Source organism: Sinohyriopsis cumingii, chromosome 19, assembly GCF_028554795.1.
Source record: "Sinohyriopsis cumingii isolate HCF-2022 chromosome 19, ASM2855479v2, whole genome shotgun sequence".
NCBI classification, from domain to species: Eukaryota; Metazoa; Mollusca; class Bivalvia; order Unionida; family Unionidae; genus Sinohyriopsis; species Sinohyriopsis cumingii.
Window position 1 is genome coordinate 39,586,850 of NC_142979.1, and position 25,493 is coordinate 39,612,342.

General features: G+C 34.0%; 1 protein-coding gene across 1 annotated transcript in view; it reads left to right on the forward strand.

Moving 5' to 3' along the window:
* The first annotated feature begins 18,502 nt into the window (after positions 1-18,502).
* LOC149775535 (A disintegrin and metalloproteinase with thrombospondin motifs gon-1-like) overlaps positions 18,503-25,493 on the forward strand; it is a 53,579-nt gene continuing 46,588 nt past the window's right edge. Inside the window, exons 1-2 of the mRNA XM_089943987.1 lie at positions 18,503-18,571; positions 20,754-20,998. Coding sequence (XP_089800113.1) covers positions 18,517-18,571; positions 20,754-20,998 — 300 coding nt within the window. The 5' untranslated portion in view covers positions 18,503-18,516. The remainder of the gene's footprint in view (positions 18,572-20,753; positions 20,999-25,493) is intronic.

The following is a 25,493-nucleotide window of genomic DNA, read 5'->3' on the forward strand; positions in this document are numbered from 1 at the left end:
GGTTAATTGTATAGACCTTACAATCATGGTAACGACTGCGAATGTTTGGTCCCCAGTTTTGCAATTACACCCAATCCCCAAGAAAATCTTCTCATTGGTTAATAACGAGTCTTGACAGTGCTCGCTCCAACACCTTGAATTAATGTCGGAACACAAACATGGTGGACACAATCCTCATATATTTAGTTTTTTCTTACATGAGTACAAACATAACCTTAACATTCACCTTTGGCAGAAGAACATAGAAGGTTATATTTGCGACAGATTTATGTGGCAGTGCTACAATCAGACCTTCAGTTTCATCTGATCATCTGCAACAGGCTGCTTGGTGGTGGTTGGTCATCAATGGCCACAGGAAGAAGAGCTTCCTTGACTTCTTTCCCTCCCCACCTAATGGGGCCTAATTAATCATTATCTTGCCAGACGTGAACATTATAGTAGACACAGGGGGAATGTTATTTGGCTGAAGCAGAGGTACTAGTCAGTGATCTCAGGTGGACACGTGTTGCGATCTTCTGTATCTTCTCACAGAAAGTTTTATAACGAAGTCCATGTACGGTATCAGTTGATTTACTAGAACCAAGGCTGTATCTAGAGCCAAAACCAACTCACCAGCTGCACATGTGGAGTTGTAGAAGACCTCTGCAAGCTTCCCTTTCTTGATGAGTCCAACATCTTTACCAATTTTATGCAGTTAAGATATTGTATCACAACCGGCAGAGCAAGAATGAAGAGAATATTTTGCTGGTTACCATGCCTAATGAAGTCTAGTTGCGTTTGATATTTCAACTTCTGACTTTCTAGAGGCATGTTTGTGATCTGGATTATACACTATTGCTCCTTTTTCTGTGCTGGCATGATAATCAAGGGCCACATGTATATATATATGTAATCTGCTACAACTATACTTTCATGGATAATACTTATAGTGTATAAACACATTGATCGATACAGCAAGGTGAAACTTATAATATGTAAACACATTGATCCATACTTTACTGCTATAGTAGTAAATACAGAATTATTAATCGCGTTATCGTTATGCCTCTTTTCCTCTTTCGAAATTCTGCAATTTTAACGTTGACAGTCTGTTGTAACGAGAGAGGTGACGCTATACCGATTTGTGCTGCTGTATGTTAAGTTTTTCCATCCATTACTTTTCAACGCAGTATGTCTTAAGTATATGAAATAATGAGAAAATGCATTTGTTTGCCACCATACACTTCATAAATGTTGAAAACGTGCGTATAACCTCTTAAAATGAGTAAATTGCCACACTGCAGATATCGTGGCAATATGACTGGAACATTCTTAAGTCTACGTTAAACTCGAAATCACAAACATACAGATCGTAAAGTGAAACACAGGAGCAAAATAATACTTCTTTTAGTCGGCTTTTAATGCATTGTTCATTATATTCTTCATGTCTCTCTAAACAGTCTTGTCTTTATAGGTTCATGTTGCGATGTTCTATTTATTTCTTTTTTCCCTTTGTTTAGATTTTAAGCATGCATATGATATATTTGTATAGCTTTTAATATCTGAAATATAAATGTATACACAGGAATCAGCTGTTGGTTTGTTAGCAAAGAAATCTTATATAACTGTACATATACAAAAGAAGGATTATGACTGGATATATCTACTCCTGAAAACACACCAGTCTAACACGCTAGAAACATGTTTTCATAGCTTTTAATTTGTCATGTTATAGTTATACCAGTGACCTATATCTTTGGTCAGTAGAAGGTGTGAGAATAAAAATCAGCTTGTTAGAATCTAACATTTTAGACGTAACATCCAAAATCTTTAGAAGCTATTTTTAATACATCTTAAACCCTTCGCAGTGTGTTAATGTCGTTTCCGAATCCATTGGTGTCTAAAAGGATGGTTCATGAATAAACCGGTTTTAATTTATGGTCAACCTTCGCGTAGCAAAGGTACTTTCATACGACCAAACATTACGAAAGACTATAATCGTCTTTGGGCCAGGTGTTCTGGGATTACGCTCAAACACTTTGACCAATACACAGTGACCTAACATCCATTACAAACACTAATATTCCTAATATCTATTACAAACACTAATATTATCCAGAAGATTCAATACATAGTAATTCATACCTCTTCTTGACTAAAAAGCAACCATAATTACATAATAGCAACGTGAAGATATGTTTAAATTAATATAATTATCAGATTTTGGTATGAATAAGAAATCAGTGATACTGAATCAGTAGTACTGACTGCTTATTTCTTTAACATTGAAATAACACTATTTTTATGAGGTACGATTCTCTTTGAAACGTTTGGACCAATATCTACGTAATAATGTATCGTTTAGTCGTTTCCAGTATAAAAACTCGTTAATAGAATATCCACCAATAAGAATATAAGAAACGTTAAAGCATCTATTGGCACATCTATATATATCATTTTCTGGATGGGCCATGAACATGTTATGATCAGTAATGTGAGCAATGCGAAATGTTATAATGATATGAACAGATCCCATCTAAAGCAGAAAAGCAAAACTTACCGGCATAGGTTATAGGTTAGTGAGAAAACTGAAACTTCATTCTTTAAGCAGAAATTCAGGAACTTAATTGATTTCAATATTTTTCGCTCTGTGTATTTCCAAATACAATTAATTGGGTTCATTGATTATTTATAAGTGGAATGTTATTCTGCTTGATTTTCAGTAAAAAAAACAACAGTTTGATTTAACAGTAATTAATACCAAAATTCAATGGTACTCTCAACCCTTGCCACATCTCAACCGATGACGTCATACTTTGCACACATAAATTGCCTTAAAAAAAACAGGTTGATAAGACTTGGATTGCAGTTATCAAGAATTTGTAACACATACAATGAATAAAAAGGCATATCCGAGTTTTGTTCCCACAACACAAGTGTCTTTTTGTAATAAATTGTGTTAATTTTTAATCTTAATAGCATAGCGAGAAATATTACACATAAAACAAAGATTTCATATACAGCAAAATATTATCTGTACAAAGGAATATGAAACCAGAATTGGAGCATTCTGTGCTACCATTTCTAGTTTATTTGGGCAAAAGATAAATTGTGAACTGTGAAAGTATCTTATCCTTATGTTCGCACATTTATCGATTCATCGAACGAGCAAACATTTTAGTATATAACGTTATTTATCGATACACCGAAGGGAAACATTTTAGTGTAAAAACAAAATGATCAATGCATCATGATCAATACCTTTTGTGTATAAACACATTAATCGGAAATATTGTATTGCATCAAAAACTGATCAGTACATCGCTGGAAACCTTTAAGCATAGAATGCATTCCGCTATGATCTCATTATCTGGACACAAATATGAAGGAAGACATGCAGAGTTAGCAGTTCATGGTTGACATTAAATGCTGTGGTGGTACATAAGGCATTTTGAAGCACGTTATCAAAAGGCATCTTTGTTCATTTCGAAATTCTGCATTTCTAATGTTGACAGTTTGTTGTAAGTTTTGAGGTAACACCATTCTGATCTGTGCTTCTGGAATTTACGTTTTTTCCATCCACTTCGATTGAACATACATACAAAAACAGATTAATTATACCTTTCTTCGGTCTGGCGGTTTGAAATTGGATTGTTGTCTTTTTAGTTTGGTAATATTTACACGACTAAAAGGTTTCTTACAGCAACACCTAACCACTTCAAGCGAGTAGAACAATTTAGGTTTAAAACAAAGTGCTTCGAAAGACTACAAACGCACAAATAAACCACCTGCTTGGAATGTGAAGAAGTTAAGTAATACGTTTGTCATTATTGAATAATGGATCAGAAAGATGGGTATGAAAAAATAGAAAAGCAATATATTGGATAAGCCGTTCTGCAGGTCGTTGAATATCGGTGTTACATTAGATACTGTCTAGCCTTCAACCCACATGTCCCTCATGGTGGGATAGGAACGAACGAATAACAGCATGAATATCAGAATCCGGATATCCTCCAGCGAACTGAACATTTTGAAATTCGGTATTAGTAGATAGACAGACCTTTCACAAAATCGCCACTTATCAATTGTATCTGATACAGCTTTACTCTTGATACACAGTGATAATGATGGACCATTATCTCCACGATCGTAACCACACTCAGGAAGCGATGCTGTAGGTCTTAAGTATATGAAATCGCGAGAGAATACATTTCATTGCCACCACACCATTCGTACATTTAGAAAACGAAGGTATAACATCTTAAAATGAAACGCAGGTGGAATTTAGAACTTTCTGAATTGGTATTGATTACGTTTGTTTGATATATTCTTTACGTTGCTCTAAAGAAATCTTGACTTCAAAGATAGATCTTGCAATGTCATTTGTTTCTTTCTCTGTCATGTTTAGAACGCGAATGTCTAAAATTACTCTCACATTGCACCAACATGTCATGAACATATGCAAGACTGCACATCTTGAGCTGCGACGCATCAGCTCCATTCGCAAATATTTCAGTTGATGCCATTAAAACACTTGTGTGTTCATTAGTACTTTCAAGACTGGACTATTGTAACTCAATTATGTCAGGTTCATCTCAATATCTACTCCAGAAACTTCAAAATGTTAAAAACACACCTGCTCGACTCATACTTAGAGTACCACAATCAGAGCACACCTCCCCGCTGCTCTGTAACCTACACTGGCTATCCATTCGACCCAGAATCAAACACAAAATTTGTTCTCTGTGCTACGTTTCACTGATGGACTCCAGTCCAACATACCTCTCCGACCTCACCCATGTGTACACACCAGCAAGATACTTAACGTTCCTCTTCTGACAATCGTATACTCATTATTCCCACTATGAAAACAAAGTCATATGGACAACGTTCTTTGGCATACCAGGTCCCAGCAACGTGGAATGAATTACCCACTGAACTTAGACACAATGACACAGTGATCCCATTCAAGAGTGCTCTTAAAACTCACTTATTTCGACTGCAAGAACAAACTTAAAGACCAAATAATGTTTCATACCTTAAATATTTTCAGCATGTTTTTATGTTTTCTAATTTCATGGTGTTTGTTTTTTGTAATCATATCGTTATATATGTTATAGGTGTTGTCTAATATTGTAAAGCACTTAGAGCTTCTAAAGATTAGGCGCTATACAAAGTCCTCATTATTATTATTATTATTATTATTATTATTATAATGGTATATCATTTAATATCCTCTAGGCTCAGAATATCCATGGGGATCAGCTACTCTTTTGTTAGCCAAAAAATCGTATTGACCTGCACATGATAAGAAAGAAAGATTATGCCTGGATATACCTACCGTTGAAAACCTGTCATTCTAACACGCTGTAGACGAATTTTCGTTGCTTCCGATTTCTCATTTTGCATCTTTGGAAATAACAGTATTAATGACATCTATCTTTGGTCCAACGAAAAATATCAGAAATGAAACTTTGCAAGTTAGAATATAACATTATAGATGTAACTTCGAAATAATTTAGATGTTGGTTTTAATATATTTGAAACATTCGTTTTTAATATGTCAGTATTGTTTTCTAATCCATTGGTTTCTAACAAGTCTGTTTATCATATTTTTGACACGATTGACCTGACCTACTGATGCATCCTTAGGCAAGCCATTTCGATTGAGCTTTAAATAAACTGTTTTTTGTTCTTTTACAGCAAAACACTGAACCAAACACAATAATTATTTCATTCAGTTACCAGGTGTAGAAGGCATAAATCTCTCGAGGGTGTTTAGGTTTTATTGTAAACTAATGCTATTGGACAGAACGTGTGTCTCTGCTCAGTGTAAGTGTGTCTTATTTATGAAAGACAAACCTATATTAAGTTGTCCTTTACTGAAAATGGTATCGCAAGTTCACACGTGTGTTCCAATAAATGCATATACATCACTGAAATAAAACAGCATGCGATAGATGTTTTACAAGGAAAGCTATTCATTCCACTCTTACTTATAATGTACAACATTACCGTCTCTCAGTCCTTTTTTTGTCTCATATTTAAACAAATCACCCTACGAGTCAGGTATCAGTGTTTAGGTATGCACTGTAAGTTAAAAATAAATGAAACAGAAAGTATATGTGTTTGCCATTTAAATTGTTTTATTTATAAAATTTGATAAATTATTACAAATTATCAATATATTAATTTGCAATACTCATCAGCCACTGTATAACAAGGGTTAATTGTATAGACCTTACAATCATGGTAACGACTGCGAATGTTTGGTCCCCAGTTTTGCAATTACACCCAATCCCCAAGAAAATCTTCTCATTGGTTAATAACGAGTCTTGACAGTGCTCGCTCCAACACCTTGAATTAATGTCGGAACACAAACATGGTGGACACAATCCTCATATATTTAGTTTTTTCTTACATGAGTACAAACATAACCTTAACATTCACCTTTGGCAGAAGAACATAGAAGATTATATTTGCGACAGATTTATGTGGCAGTGCTACAATCAGACCTTCAGTTTCATCTGATCATCTGCAACAGGCTGCTTGGTGGTGGTTGGTCATCAATGGCCACAGGAAGAAGAGCTTCCTTGACTTCTTTCCCTCCCCACCTAATGGGGCCTAATTAATCATTATCTTGCCAGACGTGAACATTATAGTAGACACAGGGGGAATGTTATTTGGCTGAAGCAGAGGTACTAGTCAGTGATCTCAGGTGGACACGTGTTGCGATCTTCTGTATCTTCTCACAGAAAGTTTTATAACGAAGTCCATGTACGGTATCAGTTGATTTACTAGAACCAAGGCTGTATCTAGAGCCAAAACCAACTCACCAGCTGCACATGTGGAGTTGTAGAAGACCTCTGCAAGCTTCCCTTTCTTGATGAGTCCAACATCTTTACCAATTTTATGCAGTTAAGATATTGTATCACAACCGGCAGAGCAAGAATGAAGAGAATATTTTGCTGGTTACCATGCCTAATGAAGTCTAGTTGCGTTTGATATTTCAACTTCTGACTTTCTAGAGGCATGTTTGTGATCTGGATTATACACTATTGCTCCTTTTTCTGTGCTGGCATGATAATCAAGGGCCACATGTATATATATATGTAATCTGCTACAACTATACTTTCATGGATAATACTTATAGTGTATAAACACATTGATCGATACAGCAAGGTGAAACTTATAATATGTAAACACATTGATCCATACTTTACTGCTATAGTAGTAAATACAGAATTATTAATCGCGTTATCGTTATGCCTCTTTTCCTCTTTCGAAATTCTGCAATTTTAACGTTGACAGTCTGTTGTAACGAGAGAGGTGACGCTATACCGATTTGTGCTGCTGTATGTTAAGTTTTTCCATCCATTACTTTTCAACGCAGTATGTCTTAAGTATATGAAATAATGAGAAAATGCATTTGTTTGCCACCATACACTTCATAAATGTTGAAAACGTGCGTATAACCTCTTAAAATGAGTAAATTGCCACACTGCAGATATCGTGGCAATATGACTGGAACATTCTTAAGTCTACGTTAAACTCGAAATCACAAACATACAGATCGTAAAGTGAAACACAGGAGCAAAATAATACTTCTTTTAGTCGGCTTTTAATGCATTGTTCATTATATTCTTCATGTCTCTCTAAACAGTCTTGTCTTTATAGGTTCATGTTGCGATGTTCTATTTATTTCTTTTTTCCCTTTGTTTAGATTTTAAGCATGCATATGATATATTTGTATAGCTTTTAATATCTGAAATATAAATGTATACACAGGAATCAGCTGTTGGTTTGTTAGCAAAGAAATCTTATATAACTGTACATATACAAAAGAAGGATTATGACTGGATATATCTACTCCTGAAAACACACCAGTCTAACACGCTAGAAACATGTTTTCATAGCTTTTAATTTGTCATGTTATAGTTATACCAGTGACCTATATCTTTGGTCAGTAGAAGGTGTGAGAATAAAAATCAGCTTGTTAGAATCGAACATTTTAGACGTAACATCCAAAATCTTTAGAAGCTATTTTTAATACATCTTAAACCCTTCGCAGTGTGTTAATGTCGTTTCCGAATCCATTGGTGTCTAAAAGGATGGTTCATGAATAAACCGGTTTTAATTTATGGTCAACCTTCGCGTAGCAAAGGTACTTTCATACGACCAAACATTACGAAAGACTATAATCGTCTTTGGGCCAGGTGTTCTGGGATTACGCTCAAACACTTTGACCAATACACAGTGACCTAACATCCATTACAAACACTAATATTCCTAATATCTATTACAAACACTAATATTATCCAGAAGATTCAATACATAGTAATTCATACCTCTTCTTGACTAAAAAGCAACCATAATTACATAATAGCAACGTGAAGATATGTTTAAATTAATATAATTATCAGATTTTGGTATGAATAAGAAATCAGTGATACTGAATCAGTAGTACTGACTGCTTATTTCTTTAACATTGAAATAACACTATTTTTATGAGGTACGATTCTCTTTGAAACGTTTGGACCAATATCTACGTAATAATGTATCGTTTAGTCGTTTCCAGTATAAAAACTCGTTAATAGAATATCCACCAATAAGAATATAAGAAACGTTAAAGCATCTATTGGCACATCTATATATATCATTTTCTGGATGGGCCATGAACATGTTATGATCAGTAATGTGAGCAATGCGAAATGTTATAATGATATGAACAGATCCCATCTAAAGCAGAAAAGCAAAACTTACCGGCATAGGTTATAGGTTAGTGAGAAAACTGAAACTTCATTCTTTAAGCAGAAATTCAGGAACTTAATTGATTTCAATATTTTTCGCTCTGTGTATTTCCAAATACAATTAATTGGGTTCATTGATTATTTATAAGTGGAATGTTATTCTGCTTGATTTTCAGTAAAAAAACAACAGTTTGATTTAACAGTAATTAATACCAAAATTCAATGGTACTCTCAACCCTTGCCACATCTCAACCGATGACGTCATACTTTGCACACATAAATTGCCTTAAAAAAAACAGGTTGATAAGACTTGGATTGCAGTTATCAAGAATTTGTAACACATACAATGAATAAAAAGGCATATCCGAGTTTTGTTCCCACAACACAAGTGTCTTTTTGTAATAAATTGTGTTAATTTTTAATCTTAATAGCATAGCGAGAAATATTACACATAAAACAAAGATTTCATATACAGCAAAATATTATCTGTACAAAGGAATATGAAACCAGAATTGGAGCATTCTGTGCTACCATTTCTAGTTTATTTGGGCAAAAGATAAATTGTGAACTGTGAAAGTATCTTATCCTTATGTTCGCACATTTATCGATTCATCGAACGAGCAAACATTTTAGTATATAACGTTATTTATCGATACACCGAAGGGAAACATTTTAGTGTAAAAACAAAATGATCAATGCATCATGATCAATACCTTTTGTGTATAAACACATTAATCGGAAATATTGTATTGCATCAAAAACTGATCAGTACATCGCTGGAAACCTTTAAGCATAGAATGCATTCCGCTATGATCTCATTATCTGGACACAAATATGAAGGAAGACATGCAGAGTTAGCAGTTCATGGTTGACATTAAATGCTGTGGTGGTACATAAGGCATTTTGAAGCACGTTATCAAAAGGCATCTTTGTTCATTTCGAAATTCTGCATTTCTAATGTTGACAGTTTGTTGTAAGTTTTGAGGTAACACCATTCTGATCTGTGCTTCTGGAATTTACGTTTTTTCCATCCACTTCGATTGAACATACATACAAAAACAGATTAATTATACCTTTCTTCGGTCTGGCGGTTTGAAATTGGATTGTTGTCTTTTTAGTTTGGTAATATTTACACGACTAAAAGGTTTCTTACAGCAACACCTAACCACTTCAAGCGAGTAGAACAATTTAGGTTTAAAACAAAGTGCTTCGAAAGACTACAAACGCACAAATAAACCACCTGCTTGGAATGTGAAGAAGTTAAGTAATACGTTTGTCATTATTGAATAATGGATCAGAAAGATGGGTATGAAAAAATAGAAAAGCAATATATTGGATAAGCCGTTCTGCAGGTCGTTGAATATCGGTGTTACATTAGATACTGTCTAGCCTTCAACCCACATGTCCCTCATGGTGGGATAGGAACGAACGAATAACAGCATGAATATCAGAATCCGGATATCCTCCAGCGAACTGAACATTTTGAAATTCGGTATTAGTAGATAGACAGACCTTTCACAAAATCGCCACTTATCAATTGTATCTGATACAGCTTTACTCTTGATACACAGTGATAATGATGGACCATTATCTCCACGATCGTAACCACACTCAGGAAGCGATGCTGTAGGTCTTAAGTATATGAAATCGCGAGAGAATACATTTCATTGCCACCACACCATTCGTACATTTAGAAAACGAAGGTATAACATCTTAAAATGAAACGCAGGTGGAATTTAGAACTTTCTGAATTGGTATTGATTACGTTTGTTTGATATATTCTTTACGTTGCTCTAAAGAAATCTTGACTTCAAAGATAGATCTTGCAATGTCATTTGTTTCTTTCTCTGTCATGTTTAGAACGCGAATGTCTAAAATTACTCTCACATTGCACCAACATGTCATGAACATATGCAAGACTGCACATCTTGAGCTGCGACGCATCAGCTCCATTCGCAAATATTTCAGTTGATGCCATTAAAACACTTGTGTGTTCATTAGTACTTTCAAGACTGGACTATTGTAACTCAATTATGTCAGGTTCATCTCAATATCTACTCCAGAAACTTCAAAATGTTAAAAACACACCTGCTCGACTCATACTTAGAGTACCACAATCAGAGCACACCTCCCCGCTGCTCTGTAACCTACACTGGCTATCCATTCGACCCAGAATCAAACACAAAATTTGTTCTCTGTGCTACGTTTCACTGATGGACTCCAGTCCAACATACCTCTCCGACCTCACCCATGTGTACACACCAGCAAGATACTTAACGTTCCTCTTCTGACAATCGTATACTCATTATTCCCACTATGAAAACAAAGTCATATGGACAACGTTCTTTGGCATACCAGGTCCCAGCAACGTGGAATGAATTACCCACTGAACGTAGACACAATGACACAGTGATCCCATTCAAGAGTGCTCTTAAAACTCACTTATTTCGACTGCAAGAACAAACTTAAAGACCAAATAATGTTTCATACCTTAAATATTTTCAGCATGTTTTTATGTTTTCTAATTTCATGGTGTTTGTTTTTTGTAATCATATCGTTATATATGTTATAGGTGTTGTCTAATATTGTAAAGCACTTAGAGCTTCTAAAGATTAGGCGCTATACAAAGTCCTCATTATTATTATTATTATTATTATTATTATTATTATAATGGTATATCGTTTAATATCCTCTAGGCTCAGAATATCCATGGGGATCAGCTACTCTTTTGTTAGCCAAAAAATCGTATTGACCTGCACATGATAAGAAAGAAAGATTATGCCTGGATATACCTACCGTTGAAAACCTGTCATTCTAACACGCTGTAGACGAATTTTCGTTGCTTCCGATTTCTCATTTTGCATCTTTGGAAATAACAGTATTAATGACATCTATCTTTGGTCCAACGAAAAATATCAGAAATGAAACTTTGCAAGTTAGAATATAATATTATAGATGTAACTTCGAAATAATTTAGATGTTGGTTTTAATATATTTGAAACATTCGTTTTTAATATGTCAGTATTGTTTTCTAATCCATTGGTTTCTAACAAGTCTGTTTATCATATTTTTGACACGATTGACCTGACCTACTGATGCATCCTTAGGCAAGCCATTTCGATTGAGCTTTAAATAAACTGTTTTTTGTTCTTTTACAGCAAAACACTGAACCAAACACAATAATTATTTCATTCAGTTACCAGGTGTAGAAGGCATAAATCTCTCGAGGGTGTTTAGGTTTTATTGTAAACTAATGCTATTGGACAGAACGTGTGTCTCTGCTCAGTGTAAGTGTGTCTTATTTATGAAAGACAAACCTATATTAAGTTGTCCTTTACTGAAAATGGTATCGCAAGTTCACACGTGTGTTCCAATAAATGCATATACATCACTGAAATAAAACAGCATGCGATAGATGTTTTACAAGGAAAGCTATTCATTCCACTCTTACTTATAATGTACAACATTACCGTCTCTCAGTCCTTTTTTTGTCTCATATTTAAACAAATCACCCTACGAGTCAGGTATCAGTGTTTAGGTATGCACTGTAAGTTAAAAATAAATGAAACAGAAAGTATATGTGTTTGCCATTTAAATTGTTTTATTTATAAAATTTGATAAATTATTACAAATTATCAATATATTAATTTGCAATACTCATCAGCCACTGTATAACAAGGGTTAATTGTATAGACCTTACAATCATGGTAACGACTGCGAATGTTTGGTCCCCAGTTTTGCAATTACACCCAATCCCCAAGAGAATCTTCTCATTGGTTAATAACGAGTCTTGACAGTGCTCGCTCCAACACCTTGAATTGATGTCGGAACACAAACATGGTGGACACAATCCGCATATATTTATTTTTTTTTACATGAGTACAAACATAACCTTAACATTCACCTTTGGCAGAAGAACATAGAAGATTATATTTGCGACAGATTTATGTGGCAGTGCTACAATCAGACCTTCAGTTTCATCTGATCATCTGCAACAGGCTGCTTGGTGGTGGTTGGTCATCAATGGCCACAGGAAGAAGAGCTTCCTTGACTTCTTTCCCTCCCCACCTAATGGGGCCTAATTAATCATTATCTTGCCAGACGTGAACATTATAGTAGACACAGGGGGAATGCTATTTGGCTGAAGCAGAGGTAGTAGTCAGTGATCTCAGGTGGACACGTGTTGCGATCTTCTGTATCTTCTCACAGAAAGTTTTATAACGAAGTCCATGTACGGTATCAGTTGATTTACTAGAACCAAGGCTGTTTCTACAGCCAAAACCAACTCACCAGCTGCACATGTGGAGTTGTAGAAGACCTCTGCAAGCTTCCCTTTCTTGATGAGTCCAAGAACTTTACCAATTTCATGCAGTTATGATATTGTATCACAACCGGCAGAGCAAGAATGAAGAGACTATTTTGCTGGTTACCATACCTAATGAAGTCTAGTTGCGTTTGATATTTCAACTTCTGACTTTCTAGAGGCACGTTTGTGATCTGGATTATACACTATTGCTCCTTTTTCTATGCTGGCATGATAACAAAGGGCCACATATATGTATATGTAATCTGCTACAGCTATACTTTCATGGATAATACTTATAGTGTATACACACATTGATCGATACAGCACGGGGAAACTTATAATATGTAAACACATTCATCGATAAAGCAAGGGGAAACTTTTAATATGTAAACACATTGATGAATACAGCAAGGGGAAACTTATAATATGTAAATACATTGATCGATAAATTACTGCTGTAGTAGTCAATAAGGAATTTTGGACCGCGTTATCCATATGCATCTTTTCTTTTTCGAATTCTGCATTTTTAACGTTGACAGTCTGTTGTAACGAGGGAGGTGACGCTATACAGATTTGTGCTGCTGGATGCCACGTGCTTCCATCCATTACTTTTCAACGCAGTATGTCTTATGTATATGAAATAATGAGAAAGTGCATTTGTTTGCCACCATACAATTCATTAATTTAGAAAACGCGGGTATAACCTCTTAAAATGAATAAATTTCCGCACTGCAGACATCGTGGTGATATAACTTTAACATTGTTAAAGCGACATTAAACTCCAAATCGCACACACACTTATCGTCAAAATGAAACACAGGTAGAAAGTAACACTTGTTTTAGTCGGCATTTAATGAATTAATACTTGTATTCTTCATGTCGCTCTAAACAATCTTGATTTTAAAGGTTCATGTTGAGATTTCTATTTTTTCTTCTTTCCATTGTGTAGACGTAATGAACGCTTATTGTATATTTGTAAACCTTTAATATCTCAAAGATAAATGTATACACATGATTCAGCTGCTCTTTTGTTTGCGAAGAAATCGTATATATCTGTAGACATCTGAAAGAAAGATAATGACTGGATATCTCTATTCCAAAAACCCCGTCAGTCTAACACGAAAGAAACGAAATTTTATGGAATTAATTTGTCATTTTGCAACTTTGTATACAATTATATCAGTGACTTATATCTTTGGTCCATGCAAAGGTGTGAGAATCAAAATTAGCTTCTTAGAATCTAACATTTTAGAAGTCACATACAAAACCTTTAGAAGTTAGTTTTAATACATCTAAAATCCGTCGCAATGTGTTAATATCGTGTCCGAATCCATTTATTTATATAAAGTTGGTTCATGAATAATCTCGTTTTAATTTCTGCTCAACCTTTGCGTAGCAAAGGCACTTTCATACGACCATACATTGCGTAAGACTACATATGTCTTTGTGCCAGGTGTTCTGGGATAACGCTCAAGCACTGTGACCCATACACAGTGACCTAATGTCAATTACACAACTAATATTATCTAAAAGGTTAAATAGCTAGGAACTCGCACCGTTTTTTGACTAACCAGAAATCATAGTTACATAATAGCGACGTAAAGATATATTTAAATTAACATAATTATCATATTTTAGAAATCAGTGCTACTGCATCGGTACTACTGACGGCTTATTCCTTTAATATTGAAATAACACTAATTTTACAAAGGATGTTTCGCTTTGAAACATTTGGACCAATATCTAGTTAATATTGTATCGTGTAGTCGTTTCCATTATAACAAATCGTTAATATAATATCCATGCATAAGAATACAACACAAAATTTACAGCACCCTTGGGCACAGCTCTATATCGTTTTCTGAATAGGCCATGGACCTGCATTGATCAATAATGTGAGCAATGCGAATAATATAATGATATGAACAGATGCCACCTATAAAACAGGAAAGCAAAGTTTACCGGCATAGGTTAGAGGTTAGTGAGAAAACTGAAATTTCCTTCTATAAGCAGGAATTAAGCGACTTATTTCATTTCAACATTTTTCGCTCTGTGTATTTCCAAATGTAATTAATTGGGTTCTTTGGATTATTTTTAAGTGAGATGTAATTATGCTTGATTTTCAGTAAAAAATACCAGTTTGATTTAGCCCTATCTAATACCAAAATTCAATGGTACTCTCAACCCTTGCCACATCTCAGCCGATGACGTCATACTTTGCACACATAAATTGCCTTAAGAAAAAAAACAGGTTGATAAGACATGGATTGCAGTTATCAAGAATTTGTAACACATACAATGAATAAAGGCATATCCGATTTTTGTTCGCACAACACAAGTGTCTTTTTGTAATAAATTGTGTTGATTTTTAATCGTCATATGATAGCGAAAAATAGTGCACATAAAACAAAGATTTCATATACAGCAAAATATTATCTGTACAAAGGAATGTAAAACCATAATTTGATCATTCTATGCTATCTTGTCTAGTTTATTTGGCCAAAAACCAAATTGTGAACAGTGAAAATATCTTTATCCTTAAGTGCGCACCTTTATCGATTCATCGAACGGGGAAACATTTTAGTGCACAAAAACATTTATTGATGCACCAAAGGGAAACCATTAGTGTACAAAAATGTTATCGATGCAACATGATCAATACTTTTAGTGTAGAAACATATTAATCGAAACAGCACGGGGAAATATTTGATCGCATCAAAAATTGATCAGTGCATCGCTGGAAACCTTCAAGCGTAAAATATATTCCGCTATGATCAAATTATCTGGACACAAATATGACGGAAGACATGCAGAGTCAGCAGTTGATGGTTGACATTAAATGCTGTCGTGGTTCACATGGCATTTTAAACAATATTATCAAAAAGGCATCTTTGTTCCTTTCGAAGTTCAGCAATTTTAATGTTGACATTAAATGTTGTCGTGGTTCAGAAGGCATTTTGAACCGCGTTATCACAAGGCATCTTTGTTCAGTTCGAATTTTCTGAACTTTTAATGCTGACTGTTTGTTGTAAGATTTGAGGTAACACCATTCAGATCTGTGCTGCTGGATTTTACCTTTATTCATCCACTGCGATTCAACATACCTACAAAAGCAGATTAAATATTCATTTTGCGGTCTGGAGATTTGAAATTGAATTGTTTTCTTTTTTGAATGTTATTCTTTACGAGACTAAAATATTTCTTACACTACCAGCGTGTAGAACTGTCAGCGAGTAGAACAATTTAATTTTAAAACAAAGAGCTTCGAAAGACAACAAACACACAGGTAATCCACATGCTTGGATTGTTCAAGACGTTAAGTACTACTAGAGGGTACTGTAGGTTTGTCAATATTGAATTACGGATGAGAAAGATGGGGTTTGGAATAATAAGAAAAGCAATATATTGGAAAATGCCATCTTGTAGAGTCGTTGAATATCGGTGATGCTTTAGATACTCGCTACCCCTCAACCCACATGTCCCTCATGGAGGGATCGAAACGAACGAAGAACAGCATACATATCAGAATCCGGATATCCTCGAGCGAACTGATCATTTTGAATTATGTATAAGTAGATCGAAAGTCCTTTCACAAAACTGCCACTTACTACTTGTATCTGATACAGATTTACCCATGTAACACATTGATAATGATGGACCCTTATCTCCAGCATCGTTACCACATTCATGAAGCGATTCAGTAGTTTTTAGGTATTCGAAATCGTGAAATAATACATTTGTTTATGACTGGAAATTGTTGCAACATTTCGTATTTTATTGGCTATATTTCATATGGAAGAAAATCAACAGTTTACGTTACACGGTCCTTCAACTTCTAATGCAATGCTTGCACACTTATTGTCTTGAAGATATCAGTTCACGCCGTTCAGAAACAGTTTCAATGAGATATATTGTTGCCTTGTATGACACCAAAAAAAAAAAAGATGTCAACACAATGTACAGCGTACGCTGAATATGTTTTGTTCATCTCATTTCGTTGTGTACAAAGAACAAATATATTACTAAAAAGGAATCAGATTTTGTAGATTAAGTTGTCTCTAAGGAATTTAATTAAGGAATAGTTATTGTTTATCAGGTATGTTGAAGGCCTATATTTGCACGCCGGAAAATCACCAATTAAGACGATTAGAATGAATACTGCTGAATGCAACTGAACATTTTTAGATTTAAAATATATTTATTGAACGCGAATGCGAACTACGGCATGAATAAAAAATTTAAATGAACATAAAATATCAAATATTAAAATAATTTACTGGATACGAATGAGAAGTATCCGATATAAAGTAAATATCATCAACATTGATGATTCTGAACAAATTGATTATGAACAACATATGCGCAGTTTTATACAAGTTTATTAGAGTCGGGCGATTGAGATCAGGTTCACGTTTTGTCTTCTTGTTATAATTCCACATACTTGGCAATTATTTATATTATTTGTTTATATTCATGTTCTGTAAATAGAGATCCTGTGGCAAAAATAGTCCGCGGGAATTATAGGGGCTCTTATTTCCTAAAGTTCATTGACCGTGTAATATATTTCCTTTTGCCCAAAGAAAAGAAAGGAACAAACGTAGTGGACATCATTTTTATTGTGTTTTTTATAAACCTGGCTGAATGAATATTTGGATTGTATCTGTCCTCTAAACGTATGCTGCAGATAAAAACTATCTCAGGTGGTAACTAATGAATGTTTCCGTGAATTGTACCTCAATATTCTCCATGTCTCCCTTTGCAGAATTATTTCCCTTGTAGTTTGCTCCGTCCAAAATCAATACACTTAACGTTGATACCAATAGATTTTGTGTCTGAAGTTTCTCAAGTTCCGTTTTATAAACGTATGTGTCAAATCCTATCTTACATTTGTAGATAATTGGTTTGTTTATTGTGAAAAAAACAGGTACAAAATATTATGTAAATATTATGTGAACCAGACAGATAAGCAGATGTATGAGTGTTGGAGAAGGTGAGGCGATGGAAGGACGGAAGGAAGTAGGTACGGTGAAAAGGATATATATATATATATATATATATATATATATATATATATATATATATATATATATATATATATATATATATATATATATATATATATATATATATATATATATATATATATATATATATATATATATATATATATATATATATATATATATATATATGAAGAGAGAATGTCCATGTGGTTGCCAATATCTTTGACATACATTTTCTACACTAATCTACGTAAGTTAGTATTACTCAATTTCAGATATGTGACGCAAGATTTATTGTATAATACAGCTAGTCAATTTTATTAGTGTAGCTTGACCTATAGGTTGAATAAGAAACTCAAAACGTGTCCGGAACAAACTAGTCATCACCAGCTGAAGCAAGCCCCAACTAATTGTATATATAAGACACATTCTAAAGGTTAAACTATCTATCGAGGCCTGTCATATTTTGGAGTTAGGAATGAAGAAAAGTGCAATTTTTTTTGTAGTGTGTGTGTTGCTGCATGTACGGTCAGGTAAATCTTTCAACCTGTCCATCTTACTGCCGAGTATATATATATATATATATATATATATATATATATATATATATATATATATATATATATATATATATATATATATATATATATATATATATATATATATATATATATATATATATATATATATATATATATATATATATATATATATATATATATATATATATGTATATATATATTAGACGGATTCTTTATTATTTCTGTGTAGTTTTTTCAACTTATTGAGTTCCGAAAATCTTGCAAGGGTTGATACTAATTACATTTTATTTTGCATGTTTTTTTTTTGATCGTGTAACGCGTCCTATGATAGAGATTGTTTTTGCCTCTGTCGTGTATTTACGGTTTGCACCTTTTTTTATCGCAGGGGCATCATGTCAGAGTATGGTCCTTTCCTGTGATTGGCGTTAATTGTGCTCTGACAATAATGTCTGATGTTTTATGGTCTGCAACATGCTGCTACTTGTTTGTTGCGGAGGATTAAATTTAGTGTTTCACATGATTGCACGACGGTATAGTGTATCTGGATGAATGCACTTCTTTGGATGAAAACTTAAATGGAGAAGGTGCTAGCGTTATCAGTTGGCTTCGTGTAGATCTTCTTTTGACGTTTGTCTGCTTCTAGCGTCTTGAAATTCGCGGTTTTATTAGAGACATACATCAGCCGTGAATTGGGTACGAGGGTGGAAGCTGTTTGCGTTTAATATAAGTCGGCCGCAATATCTATTCCATGTTCCCATATTTTTTATCCATTAATCATACGTACTGGCATGTTCTAAGTATCAGTTTTTGTCACAATTCTTACTACGGTACTTTTGTTATAGAAGAGGATTTGGATACTGTTCATTTACCATTTTCTCATGCATGGTTTTGAAAATATTACAGTATTAGACTTGTTCTATTTTTTTATCAGCATCGCTTTCTTTGACTCTTGTAAATCTTTGCTTTGGTACATATATGCGCAGACTGTATATCCACTTTAAAACGCAACTGGTGATATTGCAATACTAGTATATATATATATATATATATATATATATATATATATATATATATATATCTATCTATCTATCTATATATAGATATATATAGATATATATATATATATATATATATATATATATATATATATATATATATATATATATATATATATTGATAGCATTAGTTATCATCATTGTAATCATTTTGAACATTCAAACTAACCAAACCTTTAGCAAAAGCGTGCATTTGTAACATTATTAAAATTTGATCAGTGTTAAGGAAATTTATAATGTGTGATAGTTTTGATCATACGTTAGACTCAAGCTTTTCCGTTCCAAAATCAGTATAATCATCGCGACAGTGGTATTAATTGCATTTAAAAATACTGACCTACAATTTGGCAAATTTGCCGAAGATATATGACTATATACTTATTCACGTTGTAAAAATTTTACCGTAGGTTTATTTGTTCCCGGCATTTTCTTCGCTTTTCGGAATCTTATAGCTTTTGTTTCATAAGCAGACAACTTAGGAAATTTGGAAGCAAATAAAGTAGAGAAAATATTTTTAAACGTCAATAAAACACATTTGAGTCTCGTGTAAACTCCAAGCTAGAGAGTGATAATTAAATTATACCATTAATGCCATAACTAGTTCAGCAATAATAAATTTATTTCTCAGTTTTGTGAACATACTGTGAACCAATTGTCAATAATAAAGGAAAACAAACAAGAAAAGACAAGAAAAAAAAACCCTCAACAAACCAAACAAACATGATTTATTTAAATATCCACATTTTCTGGATAAAAGTATTATGTTTCAGTACTGTTAAAGGTATAGCACAGAAATGTAATAGTTGAATTTATCTCTTGCTGTCTTTGAGACATTTTGAAGATCTCTTTAGCGCACTGTATGATGGTGATGATCTTGGAAATAAAACATTATTATTATTATCACTATGTATTTTTCTTGAATTAATCGAAAGATGGCCGATAGAAACACTTGTTTGTTCGAAACAAAAATCTGTTAAATTTATAAATTGATGAATTCTGATTGCTGTTGGGGGTCAATAACGTCTTATTACTTAATCTGTGATCCTCATTCATTCCTTTGTTCGTTCGCTTGTTTGTTCACTTAGTATTCTTAGACTTTGTTTCATCCTCCATTTTAGTACCTCTCGATTCACAAAATGTCTGGCTGAAAGATGCGACCACAAGTTTAGAAATTGACAGAAGGACTCACACTGACTTTGGCCTTCCTGATGAGTTGACCTTTCACCTCATACGCGGATCAGATGCTCTTACATTAAACTTGAAGAGGAATTATGGGATTGATCCCAATGCTAACGTCTATGTAGTGCGAAAGTTAAATAACGGTCAATCACTTTTGGAGAAAGCCCAAAATTTGCACAATGAGGTAAGCTGTCATTGAATTATACCAGAACCATGTTGCGTTATTAGTCGTTGTACTCTTAAATGCATCTGCACTGAGAGTAGTATACACAGGGTAATTCTGAAACGCTTGTAAACTTTATTAAAGCATGCAAATGATCATGTGTAGAAAAAAGTGGTTTCTTACACAATCGGTGTTCGGAGTATTTGAAAAACATACAGCATTTTAAAAACACATCGTAGTAAGATTTTTGTAAGCACTTGTAATATTAGCTTTGGACCCATTCTACTTAATTAGTTTTTGTTGAGGTAGCAAAAGACAAAGAGAGATTGCATTTAATTTCCTTCGTTTTACTTCTGTAAAATTTGTTTTTGGTTACATTATCAGAAATGTAACAGACAATAAATAAATTACATCAAATATTCAATTGTTCAATTTTATTTAAGACTATCAAGGAAAGTTTGATACTGTTGAACACATTTGACCCAAAAGGAATATATATTTCAATGAACCATAAGCTTTCTAACGATAACGCTAACAAAAAGAATATTTAAGGAAATTATAATCCTTAGCATTTAATTCCACCTCATAATATTATGTAAGACAAAACAAAATATAATATAAACAAGAAGAAAAAATGAATAATATAGAATGACATTAAGAACAATAATTATACAAATAAGTGGAAATTGTAGAAGTGAGTATTTTCCTAGTAAGAGATTAATAGTTGTGACACACTAAGTCTGCACGGGATCTTCTAAACAAAGGAGAATATGAGAAATAGACACAGCGTGCTGAGAAAGATTTTGAATTGCAAGGGGTGCAGTGCCGATATGTGAATATATCACTTGAATTGTCATAGGCGAAAAATTCCGAGATCAGTATATATGTATATGATTCATTTAAAAGAAATGCGATTGAATACAGCTTTTACGGTTGTACCAATCTAGAATTTGTATGACTTTGTCAGTGTCATTCGTCCCAATATTTCGGACATTGTTAATGTTCAGATGATATGCATGTGTTTCTTGTATAGGATATATTTTATATTTAACTTGTTTTTGAAACTGTAATGAATAAACGAAGCTTTGTTTACTAAAAGTGGATATGCTCTTGTAGCTTCGGCGCTGCAGTTGACATTCAGTCTACTAATGCTACGGCTCTGTTATTGCTCGTTACGGGCATTTACACAAAATGGCATTCAGTCTACTAATGTTACGCCTATGTGCTTGCTAGTTGCGAGTATTACCACAACATGCTGTAACACCCTCTGTGTTTGCTCGTTACGGGTACTGACACAACATGGTATTCAGTCCACTAATGATATGCCCCTGTTGTTGCTAGTTGCGAGTATTAACACAACATGCTGTAACACCCTCTGTGTTTGCTCGTTACGGGTACTGACACAACATGGTATTCAGTCCACTAATGATACGCCCCTGTTGTTGCTAGTTGCGAGTATTACCACAACATGATGTAACACCCTCTGTGTTTGCTCGTTACGGGTACTGACACAACATGGTATTTAGTCTACTAAAGCTAGGCCTCATTATTGCGCGTTACGAATAATGAAACTACATGATGTAACATTCTCTGTGTTTGCTCACTAAGAGTACTGAAACTACATGGTATACAATCTACTAACGTTACTATCTTGCAATTGCTTGTAACGAGTAATGACACAGCATGGTATTCAATCTATTAATATCAATAACTTGTAGTTGCTTGTAAAGATTATTGACACAGCATGGTATATAGTATTCTAATATCACGACCTTGTATTTGCTTTCAACGAGTACTGACACATCATTGTATTCAGTCTGCTAACGCTACGAGCTTGTATTTGCTTGTAAAGAGTTTTGACACAGCATGGTATTCAGTCTACTAATGTCACGACCCTGTATTTGCTTGTAAAGAATATTGACTCGGCATGCGATTCAGCCTACTAATGTCACAATCTTGTATTTGCTTGTAAAGAGTATTGACACATCATGGTATTCAGTCTACTAATGTCACGACCTTGTATTTGCTTGTAAAGAGTATTGGCACAGCATGATATTCAGTATACTAATGTCACGACCTTGTATTTGCTTTACACAGTAGGGTATTCAGTCTACTAACGTTACGAGCTTGTATTTGCTTGTAAAGAGTATATACACAGCATGATATTCAGTATACTAATGTCACGACCTTGTATTTGCTTTATACAGTAGGATATTCCGTCTACTAATCTCACGACGTTGTATTTGCTTGTAAAGAGTATTGACACAACATGGTATTCAGTCTACTAACTTTACGAGCTTGTATTTGCTTGTAACGAGTATTGACACAGCATGGTATTCAGTCTACTAATGTCACGACCTTGTATTTGCTTGTAAAGAGTATTGAGACAGCAGGGTATTCGGTCTACTAACGTTACGAGCTTGTATTTGCATGTAACGAGCATTGACAGAGCATAGTATTCAGTCTACTAACATTACAACCTTGTATTCGCTTGTACAGAGTATTGGCATAGCCATGAACGGCGTTTTGGTGTGGCAAGTGGGGCGACCGCCCCAGGCCTCGCTCTTAAGGAGGCCCCTCGCTTCAGGCCTAAGGTCGTCGTTATGAGTTTGTCAAGCTATATTATCCGGTAAATTGGAAATGCTGATACAGGCCGCACGTAATGCACGCAAAGTTGCGAAATCAACTTAGTCAACTTCGTAATGCACTTAACAGGTGGCAGCACAGATGCAGCAATTTTCTCAACGCCACTAGTGGGCAACGGCTGTCCGATCTAGTCTAGATATAATCAGTGTTTGTAGTAGCATACCAATCGAGATACCGATACTCTGGTCTAGCGCGGTCATGGTCGGCCCTAGACCTCGCGTACTCCTAACGCCGCCTCTGGACATAGCATGGTATTCAGTCTACTGATTTCACAACCTTGTATTTGCTGGTAACGAGCATTGACACAAACACAAATTACATAATGCGAATTGTAATCAGGTCTAATATGGTATAATTGCTTCAGAGCAAGATGTTAAACACGAAGAAAAGGTTGAATGATTCAAAATGGTTAGCTTTATCCTCAAGAGAGTATCAAGAAACATTGTAAAATCTATTTGATTGCCTGTCTTTATGATACTATATTAACCAGTTCATGTAGTGATGACTAGGTAGCTAATGAGATCGAAGTAACAAATATAATTAAAAAGAAGCCTCCCTTACACATGTTATTCCTGTGGTATGTTTTAAATTTTAGATAATTACAAAATCAATATGCTTTATAATTATTAAATTAACACAGATTACAGATATAGACAAACTATAAATCCCTTAAGTGCGGCACTTTAGTTTCCTAAGATATCTATTGAAATAGTGTTACATATTATTGACATAGCAGTGTACATTATTACTACATATCTGATCTGTATATGTTGCAGCTCTAGCATGTACTAAGATCGCTAACGTCTTTATAATCTATGCATTAATTTTGTCTAAAGTTTTCGTTGAAGCTTTATCGATTATTACATGTTTTTTCTATGTGCAATAATATGATTAAGTCATCCTTGCACTCTCCTGTTTCTTTTGAAATTTGGTCAGTTTTGCTTGGATAAATCTGGATCTCGCAATGGAAATGAATCTCAATTACGGTTGCATTGGCGACTTATCCACTACCTTGCCTTTTAAATATATTCGAAACTGCTGTAAGTAGTAACGGTTTTAAAATTAATGAAACACTTGCATTTGAAGATTGTGACAGTGTAGATTTAAATCATAAAGCACATTTTGAAGATCCCGAAGATCTTCGCAGTGGTTTTACCAATTCTAAGATAATCATTCAGCAGAAAGTATCAATATGTTCAACACAAGTATAACGTTTGTTTTAGAAAGATGGAATACAACATCAGTTAGTGATATATAATTTAAAAGTTTAAGACAACATGTTTTACTTTTACGACTAACAAGCAACATTAAATTAACAACATTTAAGAATCTACGAGAAATTTTGTTTGGTAAAGGCAATGAAAAGAAGGGTGTGTATAGCTCAGCATACGAAAGGTACATTGTGAAAATGACACATTCATAGCCAGAGGTTTCCTCCCAAGTACAATATATATATATATATATATATATATATATATATATATATATATATATATATATATATATATATATATATATATATATATATATATAATGGCTTAAAACTTGGTTTCATGTCATAGTTCTCTAATAATGTTCTTTCTCTGTGCTCCCCCGATACAGGTATATTGTAACCCAATTTCGGTACGGAGCTTATTGTAACCGTATATAATTTGTTGTAGTTTAACTGTTGATTTCATAGTATGTGATAAATAAAACTATAAGTAACCGCTGACCAGGTGTGTTGAAAACGCGTTAGGTTATCGTCAGGCCTTCCTACTGATTTACTCTATCAAACTCTGTGTAACCATTTAACCAGACACATAACCAATCCAAAACTCTAGTACCCATCCCGTTCCCTTTCTACCAACAAAATCCGCAAATAGTTAAT